The sequence below is a fragment of the Oncorhynchus mykiss genome, chromosome 9 (genome assembly GCF_013265735.2).
Source record: "Oncorhynchus mykiss isolate Arlee chromosome 9, USDA_OmykA_1.1, whole genome shotgun sequence".
Classification (NCBI taxonomy): Eukaryota; Metazoa; Chordata; class Actinopteri; order Salmoniformes; family Salmonidae; genus Oncorhynchus; species Oncorhynchus mykiss.
Window position 1 is genome coordinate 46317973 of NC_048573.1, and position 23111 is coordinate 46341083.

Here is a 23111-nt window from a genome sequence, read left to right on the forward strand (position 1 = left end):
TCTACGATCATCATAACCTGCTTAAATATGTCCTCCTTTTCAATTGCAGTTTATTCAAAAACTCTCGTTAATTAGACAGGTCGGGTGGCATGGCCTTAAAAACTGTAAGCTACACAAGAGCTCGCCGGCAGATGGTGCATTCCACATATATTTTCATCAATAGCAATTCGCTCGTGACAGTGGAAAGGCGGGGCCGGAGTTTCTTATGTTGTCAAATCAAATTGATGTGCAAACTGGAGAGCAGCCTCCTCGAACAGAAAGCGAGGCGATTGCCTATCGTCATATGAGCAGCATCAGAGGATAGACCACGGACATCATAACCAGGACCAAGGATTGTCATTCATTCAGAGTTAATACATTGCATCCAAAAATATTTTCAAGATGCTGGCATGCACAGAAATGATCACCATATGTCTTCAGTCTGCGAAACATGACCACCACAGGAAACAGCAGCAGCTCCAGCAGAAGAACCAAAATCAAGGAATCTCTATCTTTCAAGATGTAAGTAGCCCAGTCTGCATCCATCGTCAATATAAAAAAAAAATGGAAGCGTTTTTACTGAGTATGTCGCATCATTTGACATAATTTGTTATCATGTGGTCAAAGTGCATAATGTGGTCATTATGCACTTTGATATTATATGCCAGGCAGCTGTCAAAGCGTCCAAAGATGCTGCAGGTCGACATATTCGAGTAGTCTATTTTAATCTAGGGCTACCTTTAATCTGTTGAACCAACAAAAAAAGACATTAGACATTATATCAAATAATGCTATACTGATTTTAAATTGCCTTTGTTGCACTCTTGCATGTTATTATATGATAACAAGGTGAGGGGTGTTTAAAGATCATTAGTGTGTGAAAATCATCTGATGTTAACAATACCACGAAATCTCACATCTAATTAACACATCTGCTCGATGTGTTATTTATGACCCATAACAAAAAACGGCTATAGGCTCTGTTATGTATATATATATAGCATATAATTTTGCCTACCGTTGGATCTCACATGGTCATAAGGGTCATGACATTGGTGATAGAATGAATGAATGGATGATCAAAGGAATACGTTAAATAATGAATGAATAAAATATTAGCCAATTCACTAATTCAAGATCATCGTTGACATAATGTTTTTTTTCTTTGTTTAGTTTTCCTTTTTGTCGTTTTTGTAAAAAAAAAAAAATGTATGTGATATGTTTTTATAGTAGATCACAGGAATGAGGAGGACTATGGAAACCTTGCATGTCTGAAGTGTTTGGATTTTACCACCATTAACTTGTCCTAGATTGACAATGGTCTGTTGAGGCATCTTGCCCAGACTTTGGCTTGGATTGGTCATGCTTGCCCCAGCAGCATAAAAAATGCTCATTATTAATGTTACTAATGATCTAAATGAAAAAAAAGAGTCGCCTGTTCTGATAGGCCTGTAGCAAGAATTATTGGTCATGAATCATGTACATAATAGCCAGCCTACAGTACACCATTGCCTTCATGTCCCTTTTCCGCAGTAAAACCAGTTCAATCTCTTTATAGAGTTCATGCTGAGGGGAATGTAGCCTACACTGTTCTGGTTAGTAACAGTTAGGGGACGGAGAGCTTTTGCATTCGCATTTTGATTCTATATTTGCCTTTAGGAAGGTTATTACATAATAAATACACCTATAATGAGTGAAAGGCATGATATTGTAACCAATGGAGGACTTTTGCGTGTGCATTTTAATTGTTAGCCTAAAGGTAGACTATTACGTAATAAGCATATGATGAAGAGAAGATGACACTGTAAGTAACCAATGACCCTCAACAGCATCACTGTCTTGTTGCCTCAGCCAGATATCCCTCCAATCGGATAGAAAGATTAGCATTTTCCACATTTCATTGAGGCAGGTAATTGGCCAATAACAGGAGCAGTAAGTGCAGTAATGGAGGACTTTTGCGTGTGCATTTTAATTGTTAGCGTAAGGGTAGGCTATTACGTAATGAGCATGTGATGAAGAGAAGATGGCACTGTAAGTAACCAATGATAAGTGCACATTAAAGGACGAAATGCAATCGACTCGCATTCAGTGAGTCCACTGTAATGTATGAGACGGCATCTCCAAAAAGAAGCAACATTTCCTAAAGGCCTTCTCTATGGGTGGGTAGTGGATGTTCATCTATCCTGCAGTACTGTATCCTAATGAGTGCACATTGAGCAGTTTACATGCATAGAACAATCTGTGCTTGCCGTCTAACCATATAAACCCGACAGGGTTGCTAATTTAATGTTCTCCAGCTTGACGAAGACCAAACCATTTAAAGCACAGTTGGCAGAACTAACAATTCACTTGAATGACACATGCTGTTATTGCTTTATCAACACATGCATTGTTTTCCAGCTAGATTAAGCAGTTGAAGCCGAAAAAACCATCACAGTAATGCAAAACGCAAAACTGTCTCACCTCAGTTTATGTGGTCTGGATAATTCTGTCACCACCACAGGAGATGTTTACAATCTGGCTATGTCATGACAGCGACAGTAAGAGTAAAATAATAAAACCAAGCCCAACAAATAGCCTACCATGGCGGGGCATTAATGATATCTTACGGTTTGTGGGCAATAAGTTCAAAGTGCCTAGTGAAAGTCTTCACAACTCTTTCACAGTTGTCACATTTTGCTGCTTCAACCTTCAACCTTTACCAATCGCATTAGAGTTGCATTTGATAGTTTGTTGAACGTTTAAACATGTAGACTAGAGACAATCTATATGGGACTATCCAATACATTGGGGTTTAGGGTTCCGCTAATGAGGATACTTAATGACTAATAAAAAGTGAACAAAGGGTTAGTAGCTGTGTAAAAACCAGTAAGTATGAATATGTTAAAGATAAATAGTACTGTAGGCTAGGTCTGCACATGAAAGATGTAGCAACGAGTTTATTCACTTTTCCATGTTTAAAACGATTTTCACTGCACATGGGGATGGGATTGTATACAGACATTTTGGCTACAGTAAAGAGCCTTCTTCAGTGTGTAAGTCTTTGTACTTCTACGTGTAAGCGTTCATGCATCTGTGTATGATCCCCTCCCCTACGTGCAATTGGCAGAACAATAGTTCAGTTGAATGGCACATGCTGTCATTGCTTCATAAACTACACCCCCCCCCAGTGAATGTGTGAACTCTTTATGCCTGATGCTTTCAGTGGTTGTTTTCCCCCTCGTTGAGTTTTCCCTCTGATTTAATGTGGGAACGACTCTGCACTCTCAGTACAGTGTTGCAGGGAAATGTTCCTACTTATTTATTCTGCCTTCTTCTCAAAGGACTCATTAGAGTTGATTAAGGGGTTCTATTCAATCTCTGTCGCTGAAGCGTTACAGATTGCGTGATGAAAATGTAAAAGTCTTTCTGATTGAGCCGACATGCAGCGTTTACCTGAAATGCAGCCTCCACAAACTCTGAGACATTGCATTTACATTTCAATCACGCTGTAACTCTCAACTTCCGCAATACGGATTGAATAGTTTCCTCTGCCTCTCTCTATGATTTTATTGGCGGTGATGCACATTGCGCTGAACGTTTCCAGGTTGGCTCACTAAATGTTGCTGAGTAGGCTAATAAGAGTTTATGATAAACAAGCTTCAAGACATGTTGCGCAACACAATTTTCGTTTGGAGCTTAATATTTCCATCTGAAAGACTGTTGTGTGAGTGGTTAAAACCCTAAATTGGGGTGTCATCTGTTGACCTGGATAAGAATCAGCAGGACAGGCTCACAGTTTGTCACCATGTGGAATGTCCGAGGGTCAGTTGGTAGATAGCATATCAGCCCCTCATGACATGGACAAAAATGTCCGCAGGAGGTTTCTGAGACCTGCACTGTGAGATGCTTAGACAACCTTTTATAGGACGGTTCAGATGTAATTTACATAGATATGTACCAGGGTTGGGGTCAACTCCACTTCAAGTCATGAAGCAAACTGAAATTCTACTTACAATTACAATATTCCTCATTGAAAAGCAATGGCAATTGGATTTGGGATTTCAGTTTACTTCCTGAATGGACTGAATTGAAATTAAACTCAACTCTTATAGCAGGGGTGTCAAACTCATTCCACAGAGGGCCGAGTGTCTGCGGGTTTTTGTTTTTTCCTTTCAATTAAGACCTAGACAACCAGGTGAGGGGAGTTCCTTACTAATGAGTGGCCTTAATTCATCAATCAAGTACAAGGGTGGAGCAAAAACCACAGACACTCAGCCCTCCACAGAATGAGTTTGACATATTCTTTATAGGCACCCCAAAATAGCTAGCAGGACATATCAACCATTAGAACTTACCCACTGGGCACAGCCTTCAATTCAATGTTTATTCCACGTTGGTTCACAGTCATTTCATTAAAATTATGTGGAAACAACATTGATTCAACCAGTGTGTTCCCAGTGGGTACCAGCCATTAAGCTAGAGTTGAACAATGTTGGGAGTTAAGGAGCTGGTCTTAGGTGTTTTCTGAGACAGTTATTTACTATGGGATGCTCAGTAGATCTCACTTGAATGAAGGTATAATGTTGTTTTAAATGGACACCCAGCAGTGCATGTCTTGGCTCCACAGCCGAGTGTGTTTGATAGGTAGCCATTATGAACCTGTGTGCAAAGCTCAATACTGCACTCAGCCAACCATTGGACTTGTAACAGCTTTCTTCCGTCGAAGGAGAGGAGGACCAAAATGCAGCGTGGTTAGTGTTCAACATCTTTAATATCGACGATAAACGAGAACGCTACAAAATTCATAAACAACAAAAGTGAAAACCCAAACAGTCCTATCTGGTGCAATGACAGAAGACAATCACCCACAAGGTACCCACAGAATATGGCTGCCTAAATATGGTTCCCAATCAGAGACAACGATAGACAGCTGCCTCTAATTGAGAACCAATCTAGGCAACCATAGACATACAAAACTACCTAGACAGGACACCACCCCATAAACATACAAAACCCCTAGACCAGACAAAACACATAAATCCCCCATGTCACACCCTGACCTAACCAAAATAATAAAGAAAACAAAGATAACTAAGGCCAGGGCGTGACAGGACTAGTTCTTTTAGTGGATTTTGCTCTGACTTAAATACACATAGGAGTTTCAATGGCTATAGAGCTGATTTAATTGTACAAAGTGTCACTAACGTAACACTTGATGAAGGGCCTGATTGTACTAGTAGTGCAAACACAACATTCGGCCCTCATTTGTGCAAATATGTTCCCTGCGGTGCTTCAGCCTGGTCTCCGAGTGAAAAGTATTGTATTTGACAAAATCAGCGCCTCTCCATTTAGTGTCATTTTTTACTTTACATTAGGTTACGTTACATTGGCCGACATAAATCCTGGACACTCTTAATTAATATGATTTGTTACGTTTGGTATAACAATAGGTTACTTAATGGTGAAAACAAAAAGAAGGGTGGTTGGTCAGGGTGGATGGGTAGGTGTACAACGCAAATGTCTAGCAACCCAAAGGTTGCGGATTTGAATCTCATCACGGACAACTTTAGCAACTTTGGAAATGCTTTACAAATACTTAGCATGTTAACTAGCTCTTTAACTCCTAACCCAAAACCTAACGTAGCATATCATACTACAACAGTCAAACGTAATGTATCATACTAAAGCAGTCAAATGTCATATATCATACTAAAGCAGTGAAATGTCATATATTATGCTAAATCAGTTGAACGTAATATATCAAACTAAATCAGTCGAACGTAATATATCATACTAAAGCAGTCGAACGTAATATATCATACTAAATGTGTCAAAGCAAACTGGTGCGATCAAGACGTAGGATACTATACATCCTACAATTCGTATCATATTGTACGACTGCTATTACATTGGTAGGGCAATGTAATGTAACCAGACGTAAAGTGCATATCATACTAAATGGAATGGCACAGATTTGAGTCAAATCTAATACGTTTTGCTCTGAGACCAGGTTGAGTGCTTAGGCAACCTTTCCGGAACAGCTCGATTACAGTGTTGCTGTCACGCCCTGGCCATAGATAGGTTTTTATTCTCTATTTTGGTTAGGCCAGGGTATGACTAGGGTGGGCATTCTATGTTCATTTTCTATGTTTTCTGTTTAGTGTTTTTCACCTTTCAGGACTGTTTCGGTTATTCCCTTTGTTATTTTTGTATTTAGTGTTCAGAGTCAATAAAGAAACATGAACACGTACCACGCTGCACCTTGGTCCTCACCTTCTTCCACCAACAGTCGTTACAGTTGCCTGGTAAAAGACCAATGTTCCTCAAATGACCAAGAATCATTTGCCTAGCAAATGACCAACTTTCATCCAGAGCTGCATCCTGCTAAACATTTAACATCATCATTTCCTGAGATGACATCTCTCTCAGATATATATAAAAAAAAATGCTTGCAGATATTATAGTTAATCTTTAATGTTTTCTTGTGCACAAATGCAGCATACCAAAACATGTATCATGATATTATACATGGTCTATGAATCATACATACATTATCTTCCTAACGTGCCTCAGTTCTTTTCCATCCTGGTTTATTTGTCAAGGTAGAATCTCACCCTTATATTTTGTGTATAATTATCCACACAATGCAGTTTTCCAGATTTTTTGTGCCACTTTTACTGCATGTTTTACCGTATTGTTATTTGCTTTAAACATGAATTATGTCGATTGTTTGATTTAATGTTTGTTGTTTTTTCATTTCCAGATATTTCGCCGTGCAGACAAAAATGGTGAGTACAATTTATGCTATTAATAAGATGGTCACACAAAGGATTTGCTTTCATGGTTTTTCAAATGGCCTCCTTGCAAAAACTGTATATGTCTACAACCTGGTCTCAGAGCATTTGGTATTATTCTGTAAATCCGAGACTCTCCATTTAGTATGATATGTTACGTTTCATATGTATGTATTAATTTGTGGATGTCCATCATCCATTTCGTATGATATGTTACGAATTCCAATTTCTTGTGGCTAACGTTAGCTTGGTGTCCAACGGTAGCTAGGCTAGGGTTTATGGGTTAAGGTTAGGGTTACGGTTAAGGCCAGGGTTAAGGTTAGGGTTAGGGTTAGGTTAAAGGGTTAAGGTTAGGGTTATGGTTAAGGCCAGGGTTAAGGTTAGGGTTAGGGTTAGGTTTAGGTTAAAGGGTTAAGGTCAGGGTGAAGGTTCGGGTTAGGAGTTAGGTTAAATTAAGGTTAGGGGAAGAGTTAGCTAAGTAGTTGCAAAGTAGCACCTTCCTTTAGTTTTTTCCTTAAGTAGGCTTCTGTCTTATGTAACCATACCAAACGTAACATATCATACTAATTTGATTGTCCCAGGTTTACGGTTACTACAGTATGTTACATCTAATCTATGAGACCAGTCTGGTGACTGTAGTCTGACGCTCTTCTTGATATTACCAATCATTAAAAACATCCTTCATTGTTTGGGGCTCTTAAAGGAGCAATTTTAGTTTATTGTAGGCACAGAAAATGAGGGACTGTGATAACTTCATTTTGAGAGACTGGTTAGATTAAAATCTAAAGCCTAGGGTAATGTTCATCGGGTAATGTTCATTCTTGTTCATCAGATACAAAAGCAGCAGAGCCTTATCTATCTACTTTGCTGATATCTTTCTCAGACTTGGGAGCAAAATCTTGCAGCGATGGCAAAGGGGCGGTCGGTTGTATATATGAAACATGAGGATTGACAGGGCATGCCTTGTGGAGATTCAGAGATTCGGTGGATCCCCTTGACTGAGCCTATCCACCATGCAATGCTCAAGTCAGGCATGTAGTCTGTTGTATAAATTGTCAGTGTTTTTTGGACTGTAATTGTTATCGGAAAACCCCAGACAGATCATTTGCTCTTGCTTTGTCATATCTTGTGCAAACATGGAAAAAAGAAACATGGTTGGACCTGAAAATGTTATTGAGTGAAATGCAGCACAAACCAATAGCATACTAGACTATAGCATCCATGTTCCAACACCTTTAAACAAAATGTTTTCTCTGGTTTTAGATTTGTTTTAACTTGATTTATTTGTGATTCAAACATAAAGTCTTTAAGTGAGTGCCGTCCCTAAACTCCACGGGGAAAAACACATTGAAACGTTTGGCTTTGGGAAATTACAGTGACAAATAGGCATTTGTGTTTCCTTCTCATGTTTTATTCATGCCTTGCATTAGAGCGTAATGGGATGTGAAATGTAATAAGGATGGTGATTAATGCATGTATGAACGCAGGACAGCTTTAGCTGGAGAGCGTTGTTATATAACAGAGTGTTAATGATGCAATACATACTCCCTTGAGCAAAGGTCATCCAAGGACACTCCTGGATTCCTCGCAACGGCTCTCCTCGCCTCCTTCTCAAAATGCATTATAGCATTTTGGGCCGAGGGACCTTGGATCTTCTCCTCCAATATGGACAGAAGGAGGCAAATAGGATGCGAGGAATCACAGAAACAAACCCATTGGTCGATCATGTCATTCAAGACATGCAGCCCTAAAATATGCCCTTTTGCTGGTCAGTGAGATGGGCTGTTGTGTATAGGAGAGGCAGAGAATGTACAATACTGACGTTCAGGAGAAAAGACGGACTCTTTCCTTATTATAGATTTGACCCGTCTCTGCCAGAGAGTGACTCTTTGGCTCTGTAGGATAACAGAAGAGCAGCATATTGTAGCAAGTGGTGAACTAAACCTGTGACTTGGGTTGGACATTGGTATGGAATACATTGCAGTAATGAGCCTAGCATTTAACATTAACATGTCGGATGCTGTCTAGCTCCTTAACAACCTGGATTTTTATCCTCCCCTGAAAAAACATAAATGAGTTGCTTTTTTCACTTTGCTGTGAAAACAGAACTTGAGTGTGTGTGTGTGTTTTGCACTAGTTATCTTCAAATTGCAGTAAAAAAAAAAAGCCTTCCATGGTTTTCATCTAACTCGCTGAGCCGCGCACCCTGGAGGAAAATGTATGCTTCTGAGCAACACTAAGTGGGCTGCCATGATACGCCGTGAGCACTGCAGATTTACCACATTATGAGAGCTGGCTACTTGCCAAAGCAAGTCCTTCTCCCTATGCTATTGTAATGAATAATGGACTTTCTTAAGGAGCTCAACAATCCGCCATTTTCTCGGTTTGATCCAATGCAATATCATAATGTGTTTAAACAGGATGAGGTCCACTTTTTCAGGATAGTTAAATTGGGCTATGATAAAGTGAACAGTTAAAGTGATCTGCTCATCAAATGAAGGGCTTTAACGAAATGCCTTAAGTGCCTTAGACATGATTTTCTGAGGGCCAACTGAGGGCCAATGGAGGCCATAACTCTGGCATGTTTCCTAGGTTCTGACCCAAATGGCACCTTAGTCCCTATATATAGTGCAGTTATTTTGGTCAAAACTAGTGCACTATGTAGGGACTTGCCATTTGAGACACATATTATCGAGTCTGAAGACAAAGAGAGAGACTTAGCTATGGACAAATCCTAACTTGAAATACTTGTGCATATTTGCATGAAAAATCCACTTATGAGCATAAAAATAGATGTCTAATGAAATGACAATGCCCTTAAATACAAACTTACATACATTTGTTCACTTATTGTACTTGGCTGTGGTCAAATCCCTAAGACAGTGTATGGATATGTATTTTTGCTTTCTTAGGTATTTGACTTTATTGCTGTTTAATCCACTTTTGAATTGTTTTATGATACATCAAAACATTAAATTCTCTGTCGGAGTCTGGTCTAGTGGTCTAGTGTAGTGCTGCTGCCTCTGGACCACACATTGCCCCTTATGGTATGGGTTCAACCACTGCCTGCGACTTCATATCTATGTCTACCCCTCTCACTCATGACTTTCTATCTCAGTACATAGAAAAACACTTAAAAACCTTAAAATCTGAAAGTGATTAGTTGTATTGCTGTGTTTTTTTAAAGGTGTTTTCAGGATGAAAGGGACTCTATGGTGATACTGACAACACACAAAATGACTATCAAATATTAATTATGTTTGAAATAAAAATGTATTCAAAAAAAGTATTGGGGATTCGACTACAGCCATGGTAAGTGGATAAATAAACTAAGGTTGTATTTTGGTTGGAAGATATCTTTCAAATTATAAGTTGCTATATAAAATGTATTAAAGGATTAACTTCATATGACCTGGACAGGCAGAAACTCTGGTCGTGGCCCAGTATTCATAATACATTCCACACGGCACGGCATATTCTCTTGAATCATACTTAATGTCACTAAGTGTTGTCATAGCCAATGGATGTATTTGCATACCAGGTGTATGTTGTCTATCACATGAGTTGATGGGCAGTATCAATTTACAGGTGTGTGGGTGAGGGCATGGTTGTGGGTATAAGTCAGTGTGTGGGTGAGGGTGTGTTGTCTGTACTCAAGACAGACAAGAAGAGAACTTCATCCATTCAGGTTTGTTCATTTTGGCTCTGACTTAGTTTTTTATGTAAGAAACAATGAGAAACAGTGCAATATTTGTTGAATTGATTCATTTCAATAGATGTGCACTAATAATTTGATATTAAACTGATTATGGCAAGAATAGGCTGAGTATGGCATTAGTCATGTAAACGCCTTATTCTGATTATCTTAATCGACTTGAGGTCATAATCAAAGTAAGCATACAGCGATTACAACACCTAGATTTGTTTATCAATCATTCGAATAATAGGACATGTAAACACCTTAATCATAATTCCTGCTGTGCATTCAACCTGGTCTCATAGACTAGGACGTACTATAGTAAATGTACATTTAAGGACACTCAAATTAGTATGATATGTTACGTTTGGATACTAAGGCAGAAGGTTATTTAAGGCAAAAACAAAAGGCGAGTGGCTGGTCAGGATGGATGGGTGGGTATAGGAATGTCTAGCAACCCAAAGGTTGTGTGTTTGAATGTCATCATGGACAATTTTAGCTAATTAGTCAACCTTGCAACTAATTACAACTTTTTAGCTACTTTACAAGTACTTAACATGTTAGTTAACCCTAACCCTAACCTTAACCCTTTAACCTAACTCCTAACCTTAACCCCTAGACTAGCTAACATTAGCAACCTAGCTAACGTTAGCATTTGCCACCTAGCTAACTTTAGTGTTAGTCACCTAGCCACTAGCTATAGTTAGCAACAACAAATTGGAAATGGTCGCTGTGATAGAACGTTTATTTTGATGATTTTCTGTATTTTTCAGTCCCATCAGGTAGCCTGATTATCAGATGTGTTCATGCAAACAGGATTATTAAGGAGATCGTTCTTCTTGCAAAAGCATGTAAACATTTTAATCAAACTGTTACATTCATTTGAGTATTCACAATAGTTGTGTGCATGTAAATGTAGTTATTGAGTGACAGTAACACATAGCATGTTGTGCCAATATTGATGCATGTCTTGAATTGACTGACTTCAAATGGAATTGAACCCTGGTTAATTTGATTGTCTGATTTACTGTGCTGTTGCAACAGGAAATAATCAGAATGACAACTCTTTATCGTTGAAGAATATCGACGCTCACACACCAGTACAGAAGGGGAAGACATGAATATCTCAAAGACAAACAGCTCTTCAGCAGCTGATCGTTTAGAACACATCTACACTGCCTCCTGTGCAATCAACATCATCCTGGGTCTCCCCACCAATGTGTGTGTCCTGTGGCTAATAGTGACCGGAACGGGAGGAACGGTGGCCTCACAGTTCTTCACTCTCAACCTGACCGTGTCTGAAATCCTCTACTGCCTGTTTTATCTTGTCAGATTTCTCTGCAAGCTCATCCAAACAACTGCAGTTACATATATTGAGGCATTTTCAATTGGTTTATTGCACACTGGCCGACCTCTGTTTCAATGCTGCATCTGTGTGGAGCGCTACCTGGCTGTGGTCCGACCTGTTTTCTTCCTGAAATACAAACCCCTCAGATACAGGGTGGGGTGTTGTGGTGTTGCCTGGCTGATTGTGCTTGGCTCCTCTTTGTTCTGTATGGTTCCTCTTAAATTGTCTTTACTCACAAGCCTATTCAACTATGCTATCTTGGTTCAGGACCTCATCCTGATGTTTGTGGTATCATTCTGCTGCCTGTCAGTTGTCAGGGCTCTGAAACAGCCTGGGCTGGGAGACAGGGGCAGAGAGAGGGAGAGGACAAACAGCATGAAGATGAGGGCGTTTAAGATCATTTGGATTATCCTGGTGGCTATGATGGTGAATTACCTCCCTGAGATGGTAATTATGACTTTGTACGATGTCCTCGATGAGGCTGTGCGACTTTTTTCATTCGTTATTTCTGACTCCATCACTATGATTTTTGGGATTGTGCAGCCCCTCCTCTACCTCCACAGAGTTGGGAAACTTCCCTGTATCAGTGGTCTCTGAGAAAGAGGTGAAAATCTAGTATGGGTTGCTCACACAACTCACAGTGACCAAGCTACCTAAAATGTATAATTTTCTATTGGAGGAGACTCAATGAGTCATTCAGCAGTTTAACCGTTGGTGACTAGATAGCTTGTGACCAAAGTTGAAAGTTCAAACTTTAGGCAAGTGATCAGTGATTTTGGTTGTATTGTTTATCACAAATGCATTCACTGTATTAAAAAAAACTATAATGGCATGTTAGTAGTTATTACTCTGTAGATTACCCTTCCGATTTCTATTTTCCAATAAAGGTTCAAGATGAACTACACATGCTTGTCTTTCTTCATAGATTACAATACATGCATCATTTTAAAGGGTTGTGAGTATTTTATGGAACCAACATTTATACTGTACATTGAAACTATGGAAAATGACTAGCCTATAGGACCTCTTCATGTAAATATGACTCATCTTTATAATGGATTCTTATTGGAGACATTGTTAATTAACTAATAAGGATGGATTAGTGCAGCTTTTTCATGATGGTCGCTGATCAGTTGGTGTGGGAAGGACAATTGAGTTGCCAATGCCACCAATTCCAGTTGACAGTTTGAGTATACTGGGACATGAGATGCTTTAAGCTTTCTGGCTATGATACTCATATATCCAGTGTCCCCTTAAAACTAGGCTGGGGATGGGGCTTATGAATTATTGAATGTGCTGCTTTGGTCCAGACTCTGAGAATCCGTTTTTGTCTGCCTTACTTTAGCAGACCCTCAAAGAAATATGTTTCTAGTAGGATTTGGTTAGAGAGACAGTGTTGTAGTGGGGATTGCTTTGATTTATGCCAGGGCTTTCCAACCCTGTTCCTGTAGAGCTACCTTCCTGTAGGTTTTCACTCCAACCCTAATCTAGCACACCTGATTCTAATAGTTAGCTGGTTAATAAGCTGAATCAGGTAAATTGCAACTGGGGTTGGAGTGAAAACCTTCAGGAGGATAGCTCTCCAGGAACTCTTACCAGCAGTGGTTTAATATAAACTTTTCAGCCACAAAACGTTTTGAAGGAAAGTAAATGTAATTAATGTATTCCTTACTATTATAGGTTGCCATGGTGCCGTGAGGCCAGCTAGGCAGAGAGCTCCTGTAAATGTGTAAATATTTGACTATTTTACTGTTTTTTTATAAAAAAATATTGAATATTATTTTTATTTCGTTAGCTTAGTAATGATTGATTATTTATATATTGATTCAACGGTATATTGAATACAGTACAATATTGACAATTCTAGCTAGCGTTTGTTTTTATTTGAAACTGGAGATGGCACATGCTTGGAGAACACAGAGGATTGTTGTAATTTTAAGTGCATCGCTCACTCCAGGAAGGACTATCCCAACTATTGATGTGTACCCCCTAGCAAAATCAAATGGGCACAGGCTTCAACCAATTGGGTGCTACATGTTGTTTGAGGTGTATCTACCCATGAAGTCGGCAGAGAAGCTGGGAATGACAAGGGGTGGCCTGATGATTTTACTGCTGGGTGCGACCACTGATTGCCCCCTACTCAAGCCTGCTTCAGGGCATCAGAGGAGCTGAGAATGGCGTGGCGGGGAGGGGGCTTAGGATGGAAAGTGAAGGCTCTTCTTGATTGACTTTCAGGAGACTGTTGTAGCCAGGCTAGACCTTTGTGCAGCCCACCAGAGTTGGATGTAACCTGGACAGCCCAAGAACTACATGTGCTTTTGTTTTTTTTTAATCTTTGAAATTATCTGTATAATGAAAAGGATAATAATATTATTATTATTATTATCAATAATAATCACAATTCAATTTCTGACAGATGAGTGATGGTAGTTTTTCTCAAAGAGCTTGTTTGGTCAGTTAGCAGAAACCTGGCAGATTGAAATATGGGCAGTGCCTAACTTGGGCCGGTCCACGCCGGTACAGATTATGGGCACCACTAATGTTCTTCTGCTTCTGTAACAGTACTGGTGCCTCTTTTAGAATATTCATTTTAAAATATGAACACTGGTAATGTACAGTATATTTAAAGTGAGTACAAACACCTTTTACTTCCACTTCCAAGCACTGAATAGTGTTTTTCTTCTTCACTACCCTTGGTGATGGGACAGTAAACCTAAAATGTGCAGTGTAGCTTGGCCGACTTGATTTGAGGGCGAAAATAACAGTAGTCGTCACCTAATCATGCTAGCAGTATTAGCCCATCACTATTGGGAACATGCTTGGATATTGTGCAATCTGGATTATGTTGTCTGATTACACATTTTGGTATGTAATTGGGTGTGAAACTAGAACAAAGAGATTTAAGCATATAGTAGTGAAACTACTTTAGCATTCTCCCTAAGCAGTTACTGTACATCTATGAATGAAATAGAGCAGGCTTTGCGTTTGGAATACTAAGGAAGTTTGAAGAAATTGGTTTGGTCCTTTATTTGTCCGTTACTTTATTCTTACAATTTGAGGTCAAGCCAGATGAAAAATTCTAGTAGGAGTTGTGTCAAACCTTTTTCCTCTCCCAGAGCTAAAATATCTTTCATCCTCATATGCTCTAAAAGCAGCATTTTCAAAAGTTGTCGTGCATAAGAAATTAAGATTAACAATATAATTTCATAAATGAAGCCCACTTGGATGACATTATGGTTGCTTAAAATGACTTGCCCTCATGAATTAAATTCATGACATGGCATTAGGCCAGAATGATGGCAAATTTCCTCACATATGTAATTATTTACTGTAGGCCTAGCTGTCTGATGTCTGTTGACTGGTGGATCTCTATCTCTCATAGCTCAGTCTCTAGTGGTAGTCGGAGTTTGTGGAGCAGAGCTGGGATAGATCTCATTAATCCCCAGTCAGCCTGTCAGTGAGCCCAGACCACTCTAATCACCCCACACTCTGCCTGCCTGTCCCCCAGGGCCTCCACAGGCTCTCTGCAGAGCCACCAGCATGACTTACCATAGGAATACACTGTACTTAACTTTGTTTTACAGACAAGTGTTTGTGACATGGTTACATGGCTGCATATTCATTACCTTAAATGGATAGCTCACTTATTTACATTTATTTGATTTTGACAGGCAATAAATGTGAACAACCTCTTTAAGACTATATGTCACGCCTGTTCCCGCTTCCCCTCCTTGGCACTCGAAAGTGCCAGGCTCCCCAGCATTACGCACTCCTGCCACCATCAGTACGCACACCTGTCTTCCCCCGTCACGCGTATCAGCGTATTATTGGACTCACCTGTTTTTTACCTCCCCTATATTTGTTAGTTCCTCATCTCTGTTCCCCGTTGCTGCATTGATTGTCGTTTGTCGTTGTGTGCTGACGCTGTTCCTGTCTTGCTCTTTGTCTGTTCCTCATTAAATGTCAACTCCCCGTACCTGCTTCTCGACCCCAGCGTCGGTCTTTACACTTTAAGAGAATGTTGAAATATTAGAAGATGAAGAGAATCAAAGGGATTGTCAAATGTAAATCATAATTAAATTGATGATCAAGTTATTCCTTCCATATCATTGGAGAAGATGAGAGACACTGATGTACTGTAAAGTAAGAAAGGGGAAGACAAAGAATCTGAATTCTGCATACTTCAGTTTCAAGAGGGAAAACTCTTCAAATCAAATATTGCCTTGAAAAAGGGTTGCCATTGACAACAGTGGTTTTGTCTTCTGAATATTTTGTTTCAGCATAGGGAGTTATGTGAAATAATTGGAATTTATACAACGGGTGGGTCTAATCCTGGATGCTGATTGGTTAAAACCGCATTTCAGAGGATGTCTATTCCACACGTTACCCCCGGCTAAATCTATGATGTTGAAATGCCCATTTACTCTGTTCCATCCCGCTGTCTCATCAGCTCAGACAGGCAATTGATATACTATATAGATCTACACTGTAAAAAGCATCTAGACATTATCTCCCATTTCTTTTAGACTAACATTTAGTTTTCAACAGTGGAGATTTGTACAAACCTTGCTGTCTGTCTCTCTGACATTTGCAACATTGTTTCAAAATTGAAATTTGAACTCCAGCTGTCATATGGTAATGAACTCATGATTCAGCATCATTTGTATTGATTTACAAAGAAATGTCCATATAAAAAAACGAAATGCAGCAAGTTTGCAAGTCATTCCAGCTTCAGTTTGAAGTGATTGTGTTAGCTGTGTAGTTGGCTCTCTGAACAGTTGCTTGGCGAGAGAACAAATGTTCTATGCCAGGCGAAATTCGCTCATTAGCTCATTTTTATGGATGTATCCTAAAAAAACAATCACAAGAAAACAGCTTAAACAAATGCAAGTGCATCTACTTTGCTGTTATTCTGGCTACACTGTTTGACATGACTGTAACTTAGCTGTAGTTGGCTAGCTAGCAAGCAAGGGATAATAACGTTGCCAGCCATCATGGCAACGGAACACTTAGAATGTACGACTGGGTCGTGTCCATAGATTTAGAATAAAAATACGTAACGACCAGCTGGCTTGGGTAGCAACCCTAGATTTGTGTCGGGACTATATCTCGAGGAAGGTTGAAATAGCATGAATAATTTCATAAAAATAAAGTTTTTAAAGAAAATATGTCAATCATTATTTGAATATGTTCATAACCCATTGTATAAAAGTGATAATGCTCTTTATTCACGCCTGGCTTTATCTCAATTAAGTGATAATCCCCTCAAAGCTGGTGTTTGTCGGATATATTGGTACAGTTTGTTGGCCCGAGACAAATACCCATGCAAATATATCCTCCAAACACCAGCTTCTTGGGCATTATCACTTAATTGAGAAAGCCAGGCGTGAAGAAAGATATTCCTGTACTTAATTTATATAGTGCACTCGACTCACTGAGACAGTGTTAGGTACTAATTCTCAGAGAAAATAAACTCTACGGACACTATGAAAGCTTAACCAAGTTTATTTTCCCAGAGGAGCAATACAGCTGCATTAGACAACATTTCACCCAAGCACTGATATTTAACCCTTCCTCCTGAGTCTCCTCCTACACATCGGTACAAACATTGTTCTTTACTGCTAGGCAGGACACTAAATGATACGGGCCATAAACTTTTATTTCTCCCTTAACATGACCTGACCTGATCTCGACCCCCCTCCATCACTAATCCATGGCTCTCTCCCGTTATCATTGCCTGCCACATGTGATCGCTTCCCTGCACTCAACACAAGGCTGTGTCTCTTCTCCTCCCAGAGGATCCCTCCCATAGGATCCCTAATGGCTAACAATAACATATCCTGACATAATGTAAACGTTATACGTTACCCTCTCTCCCTCAGTGACATGAATAAGTATATTTCCTATTCTCAGAACCCAACACAGTTATTTAGTTCCAGTAACTTGAGTCTTGAACAAACTGAGTCATGAATACTCCTTTATCGTCTTCTCTGTTTCAGTAGGTAGTTAATATGTCCCTGGTTTCCCTCTCTCAGACGATGGCAAGCTATCCCTGGAGGAGTTCCAGTCGTACTTTGCCGACGGTATCCTCACCCCAGAGCAGATGCAGGAGCTGTTCTACTCAATTGACAGGCAGCAGACTGAGTGAGTGCGTCTTATTTGCCTCTGGGAATCCTATTCAGTCACTGCCACACAGGCGGGACGTAACTGCCACACAGGCGGGACGTAACTGCCACACAGGCGGGACGTAACTGCCACACAGGCGGGACGTAACTGCCACACAGGCGGGACGTAACTGCCACACAGGCGGGACGTAACTGCCACACAGGCGGGACGTAACTGCCACACAGGTGGGACGTTTACACTTCAATGAGGATGTGTCAATATTTCATCAAGGGAGCTTAGAATCTGTACCCACTGGGCACAAAAAAATGTCAACCTGTCATTGGATTTAGGTTCAAGGAGGACTTTTTGCAAATCCAATCAGTTTTCCACGTTGACTCAATGTCGCCACATTTAATTATTTTGTTAAAATGAGGTGGAAACAATGTTGATTGAACCCGTTTTTACCCAGTGGGTATTTTTAGTGGTCTATTGAAGGCTCCAGAGGGGTGAGGAGTGAAGCTTGAAGCTGAGGGTGTCCTAAAAATGTACACCTGTACCCCAGCATGTTTATACACAATAGATTATAAAGACAGAGGGGAAAAAATGAAAGACAATGTAGTCAAACGATGTCCTCATAATTGATACCGTTGGTCAGGAAAAGTAGAGGTATAAGGCTTTCTTTGAAGACAATGTGTGCATTATAAAAGAAGATACACATACTATGTAATAGACTTTTACACAATCCTTTGGTTTTCTTTCTTTTTGCTCCTTTGTATCTCTAGGGAATGTATCACAGGATAACAATAGCGGCTTTTCTCATGGAAATGTCTTGACCTGTTGTCCTTACCTGCAGTCAAAGGACCTAGTGGCCTCATGGGTGGAATATTATTCATATTATTTGTGATAAACATACATTTAAAAAAACACGCAGAAAATCCGGTGTTTCTATGTCAAACGGTTTTGTTATATTTCATTCTTTTGTGATCTATATAAAATGTAATATTGGGATCCAATCTCAAAATTGAATACATATCAACTCTATATCTGGCATGGTATAGGTGTCTTCTTTGTTTACGCCCATAACCATGTGTGTGAAGTGTATACTTTTGTTTCAAAGTAGATTTGTTTTAGACTACCAAGAAATACCTTGTGTGATCCTGATTTAGCCCACTACAGTAAAAGGTTAAAGTGGTTTGATGAGATTTCTGGTCTTCCCTGATTCCATTAATGTTTTTGTCATCTTCTTCCTCTGCCAATTTTCATACCTCTCAGCAACCTCGACACAGACAAACTCTCAGGTATTTCTCTCTGACTCTTCTCTGTTTTTATTGACTGTTTGCTGTCGAAATGCTCTCTCAAGGCCTTTACCATAATCTAATCTCGTCTTTTACAGGATTTTAAATTACAAAGGCTATGAATATTCAATATTGTACCTGACAGCTCTTTGTATATCCACCCCCAGAATACTTCTCTCCACACCTGGGGGAATATCTGAACGTCCTTTCTGCTCTGGAGAAGCTGAACGTCGCCATCCTGAAGGCCATGGATAAAACTAAAGAGGTTTGTGGCCAATACAGCATGTTTAAAAGGATAGTTCCGTGAAATGACATATTTAGATATGTGTTTCCTTACCTCGAAAATAGTCTCTGCACAAAGTGTGACTGAGATCCACACTTTGCTTTTGTTAAACTAGCCACTGCCAATAAACGCTAATATTGCTGAATTATCTCTTTAACATTACAACCAACTGTCTGGGATTCTTAACTGCAGAACTCATTTGGTAAAAGAAACTCACTTGACCATCTCTTTCCATTACATTTCGCTGTTGTTACCGTTCGCCATTACAAATGTTTCAAGCAACATATTGTTGATGTCTACTGAGAATATTAAGTGAGCAGCAAGACAATAGCCAGTTGATCCGCCCCTTTCCCCAGTAGGATTTTGCATAGGCTTTTGTTACCTTTTGAAGCGTCTCAGATTTCTCAGCTGTGACAGTGATATGACAGTATGGAAAGTAGATCTGCACAACTGAGTCCTCTTCCTCTTTCACACTGATGCTGCATTTGAAAACATTGGGCTGTAACCTGCAGGGACCCTTCCCTAACACTTCAGCTTCAACCATGGTGGTGTAGATATTTTTATTGTGAACTGTGGTGTCTGTATGAGGACCAACATATCTCTAGTTGGACAGGTGCTGTAAATTCGGAAGTTCTTAAAGAAGAATCCCCTCCAAACCCAGCAAAGAACTTCTGGTTGGTAATTTCTGGCCTATCTTGGGTCACACCCTTTAGTTAGTATTTCAACAGTTTAAACTACTATCAGGGTCCAAGCATGAAGTAAAGCATATAAAACCATGGCTGCCTTCTCTGTCAGGCAAAGGTGGCTGGTGGCAACTTAATTGGGGAGGATGGGCTCAGAGTAATAACTGGAACAGAATAAATGGAATGGTATCAAACACATCAAACACATGGTTTCCATTTCCATTCCACTCCATTCCAGCCATTATTATGAGTCGTCCGCCCCTCACCAGCCTCCTGGGTTAACTGGGCATTGCTTCCCAAAACTAGACATCACTTCAAAGAATCATGCTTGGTTATGAAGAAACAAACTAAAAAGAGAATTTGTAATAATATTTTTGAAGACGTGAAGCAGAACGGTGTTAATTTGGTGCAATCTATATAGGATTTCTGCTCAGAGCTCATACGGAGGCAGCCTGGAGCCCTGGGTGAGCTTAGTGAAATGATTACTCTAATAAGCACTGCGTTCAGATCAACATCAAAGAACCCCCGATAAGACTTAATCGATACCACTGCGTACACTTCATCAGTCTCATCTAATTCTTGATATTGGGATCAGGCTAAGCTTTATCGTTCTTCAAATTCAAAAATGATAAGCGGATTGTGCTGTGAAAAGATTAAGGCAACTTGTGTGAACGGATGCAGATGTACATTATTGATTGGTCCTTGGTACAATATGCTGTGTCTCCCCATCCCCACTTTGTGCCATTTGTGTCGGTATTGCTATAGTGACACAGCAGTGTGTATGGGTGGGTTAAGCCATTATTTCCAAAACTCAGTCCTGACCCCCCCCCCCCCCCCCCCCCCCCCCCCCCCCCCCCCCCGGGGGTGCACATTTAGTTTTTTTCCCCTAACACTACACAGCTGATTCAACTAATCAAAGCTTGATGATGAGTTGGTTATTCGAATCAGCTGTGTAGTTCAAGGGCAAAAAACAAAACGTTCACCCAGGGGGGACCCCAGGACCGAGTTTGGGAAACCCTGGGTTAAGGGACAGCAGTATATACAGTGCATTCGGAAAGTATTCAGACCCCTTGACTTTTTCCACATTTTGTTATGTTACAGCCTTATTTTTTTTTAAAGTATTACAGTATATTGTTCCCCCCCCCCCTCATCAATCTACACACAATACCCCATAATGACAAAGCAAAGCCTCAAGTCTTCTTGGGTATGACACTACAAGCTTGGCACACATATATTTGGGGAATTTCTCCCATTCAGATCCTCTCAAGCTCTGTCAGGTTGGATGTGGAGCATCGTGTACAGCTATTTTCAGGTCTATCCAGAGATGTTAGATCAGGCTCTGGCTGGGCCACTCAAGGACATTCGGAGACTTGTCTGGAAGCCACTTCTGCGTTGCCTTGGCTTTGTGCTTAGGGTCGTTATCCTGTTGGAAGGTGAACCCTCACTCTGGTTGTCTTTCTGGAATGTTCTCCCATCTCCACAAAGGAACTCTCCCCCGATTGCTCAGTTTGGCCTAGCGGCCAGCTCTAGGAAGAGTCTTGGAGACCTTCAATGATGCAGACATTTTTTGGTACACTGTCTCGGAGCTCTAGGGACAATTCATTTGACCTCATCACTTGGTTTTTGCTTTGACATGCACTGTCAACTGACCAGTATAGATAGGTGTGTGCCTTTCCAAACCATGTCCAATCAATTGAATTTACCACACGTCGACTACAATAAAATTGTAGAAAAGTGCTTCAACAAAGTACTGAGTAAAATACGAATTAACATTTTTTTCCAAAGGTGCTTCAACAAAGTACTGATTATTAAAGGGTCTGAATATTTATGTTAATATAATATTTATATATTTTGATTTGTAATACATTTGCAAACATTTCTAAAAAATTGTTTTTGCTTTGTCATTATGTGATATTGTGTGTAGATTGATGAGGGAAATGTTTGATTTAATCCATTTTAGAATAAGGCTGTAACGTAACAAAATCTGGAAAAAGGGAAGAGGTCTGAATACTTTCTGAATGCACTGTATTTGTGCTATGTAATGGTTTTGAGGGATGTGACCATGGTAACAACATGCACGCATGTGCGCACACACACACACCAGATAAAGATTGTGATCTCATCTGTGAACGGAGAATGACGTGACAATAACCAATGCTGACATGAACCCCCCCAGCACTCCTACTGTCTGACGTCAAACATACTCTAGAGATAGAACTGCACCAGAGCTACAAAGCTGGTTATCGTCTTTCTTTCTCTCCCTCTCTCTATCTACCTCTTTCTCCCTCCACCCCTCACTATATATCTATCTCCCTATCTCTTTCACCCTCCCTACCCCTACCTTTCCCCATCTATCCCTCTTTCTCTCTATGTAGCTATTTCTTTCTCCCACCCTCCCTATTCCCCCCCCCTCTCTCTCTCAGACAGTCCTCCTTTGCCTTTTCCATTCCGTCATTATTCTGCCCAATGTCTGTTTTGATTCACTGCAAGGAGAAGTTATTGCCTTGAGGGCTATACTGGGATCAACCTTGCCCTCCCCCAGTCCTAGCTTGACTGACTTCAGGACAAACCCTATCAACACTCCTCTTTATATATCAGTACTAGTTAATATGTCTCTTCTTGGAACACTAAAGTGGGGGTGAACACTAAAGTGTGTCTCTACAGCCATGGTGTTGATAACATTCAATCAAATGCTTTCCACAGCGCTGGTCCCATATTCTCAGAGTAGAAATGCTGATATATCAGGTCCCGCCTATCCATACAATCGTATTAAGTATGATCTAAAAGGCAAAACTGGTCTTACAGTATATCAGCCATCCTATTAGGAGACACAGAATGTATTTTATAGATTTTATAGAAAGAGCAGCATGGATTTTATCCATGAGGAGTTACAACTGAATACTGTAGAATTATTTTCTTTCTTTCAGTGCAGTGCTGAGATAAAA

At 40.1% G+C, this 23111-nt stretch overlaps 1 protein-coding gene across 1 annotated transcript in view; it reads left to right on the forward strand.

The window, feature by feature from the left end:
* Positions 1-183: 183 nt before the first annotated feature.
* LOC110532219 (N-terminal EF-hand calcium-binding protein 1) overlaps positions 184-23111 on the forward strand; it is a 36187-nt gene continuing 13259 nt past the window's right edge. The window contains exons 1-5 of the mRNA XM_021615926.2: positions 184-501; positions 6725-6749; positions 17836-17944; positions 19178-19203; positions 19368-19465. Coding sequence (XP_021471601.2) covers positions 382-501; positions 6725-6749; positions 17836-17944; positions 19178-19203; positions 19368-19465 — 378 coding nt within the window. The 5' untranslated portion in view covers positions 184-381. The remainder of the gene's footprint in view (positions 502-6724; positions 6750-17835; positions 17945-19177; positions 19204-19367; positions 19466-23111) is intronic.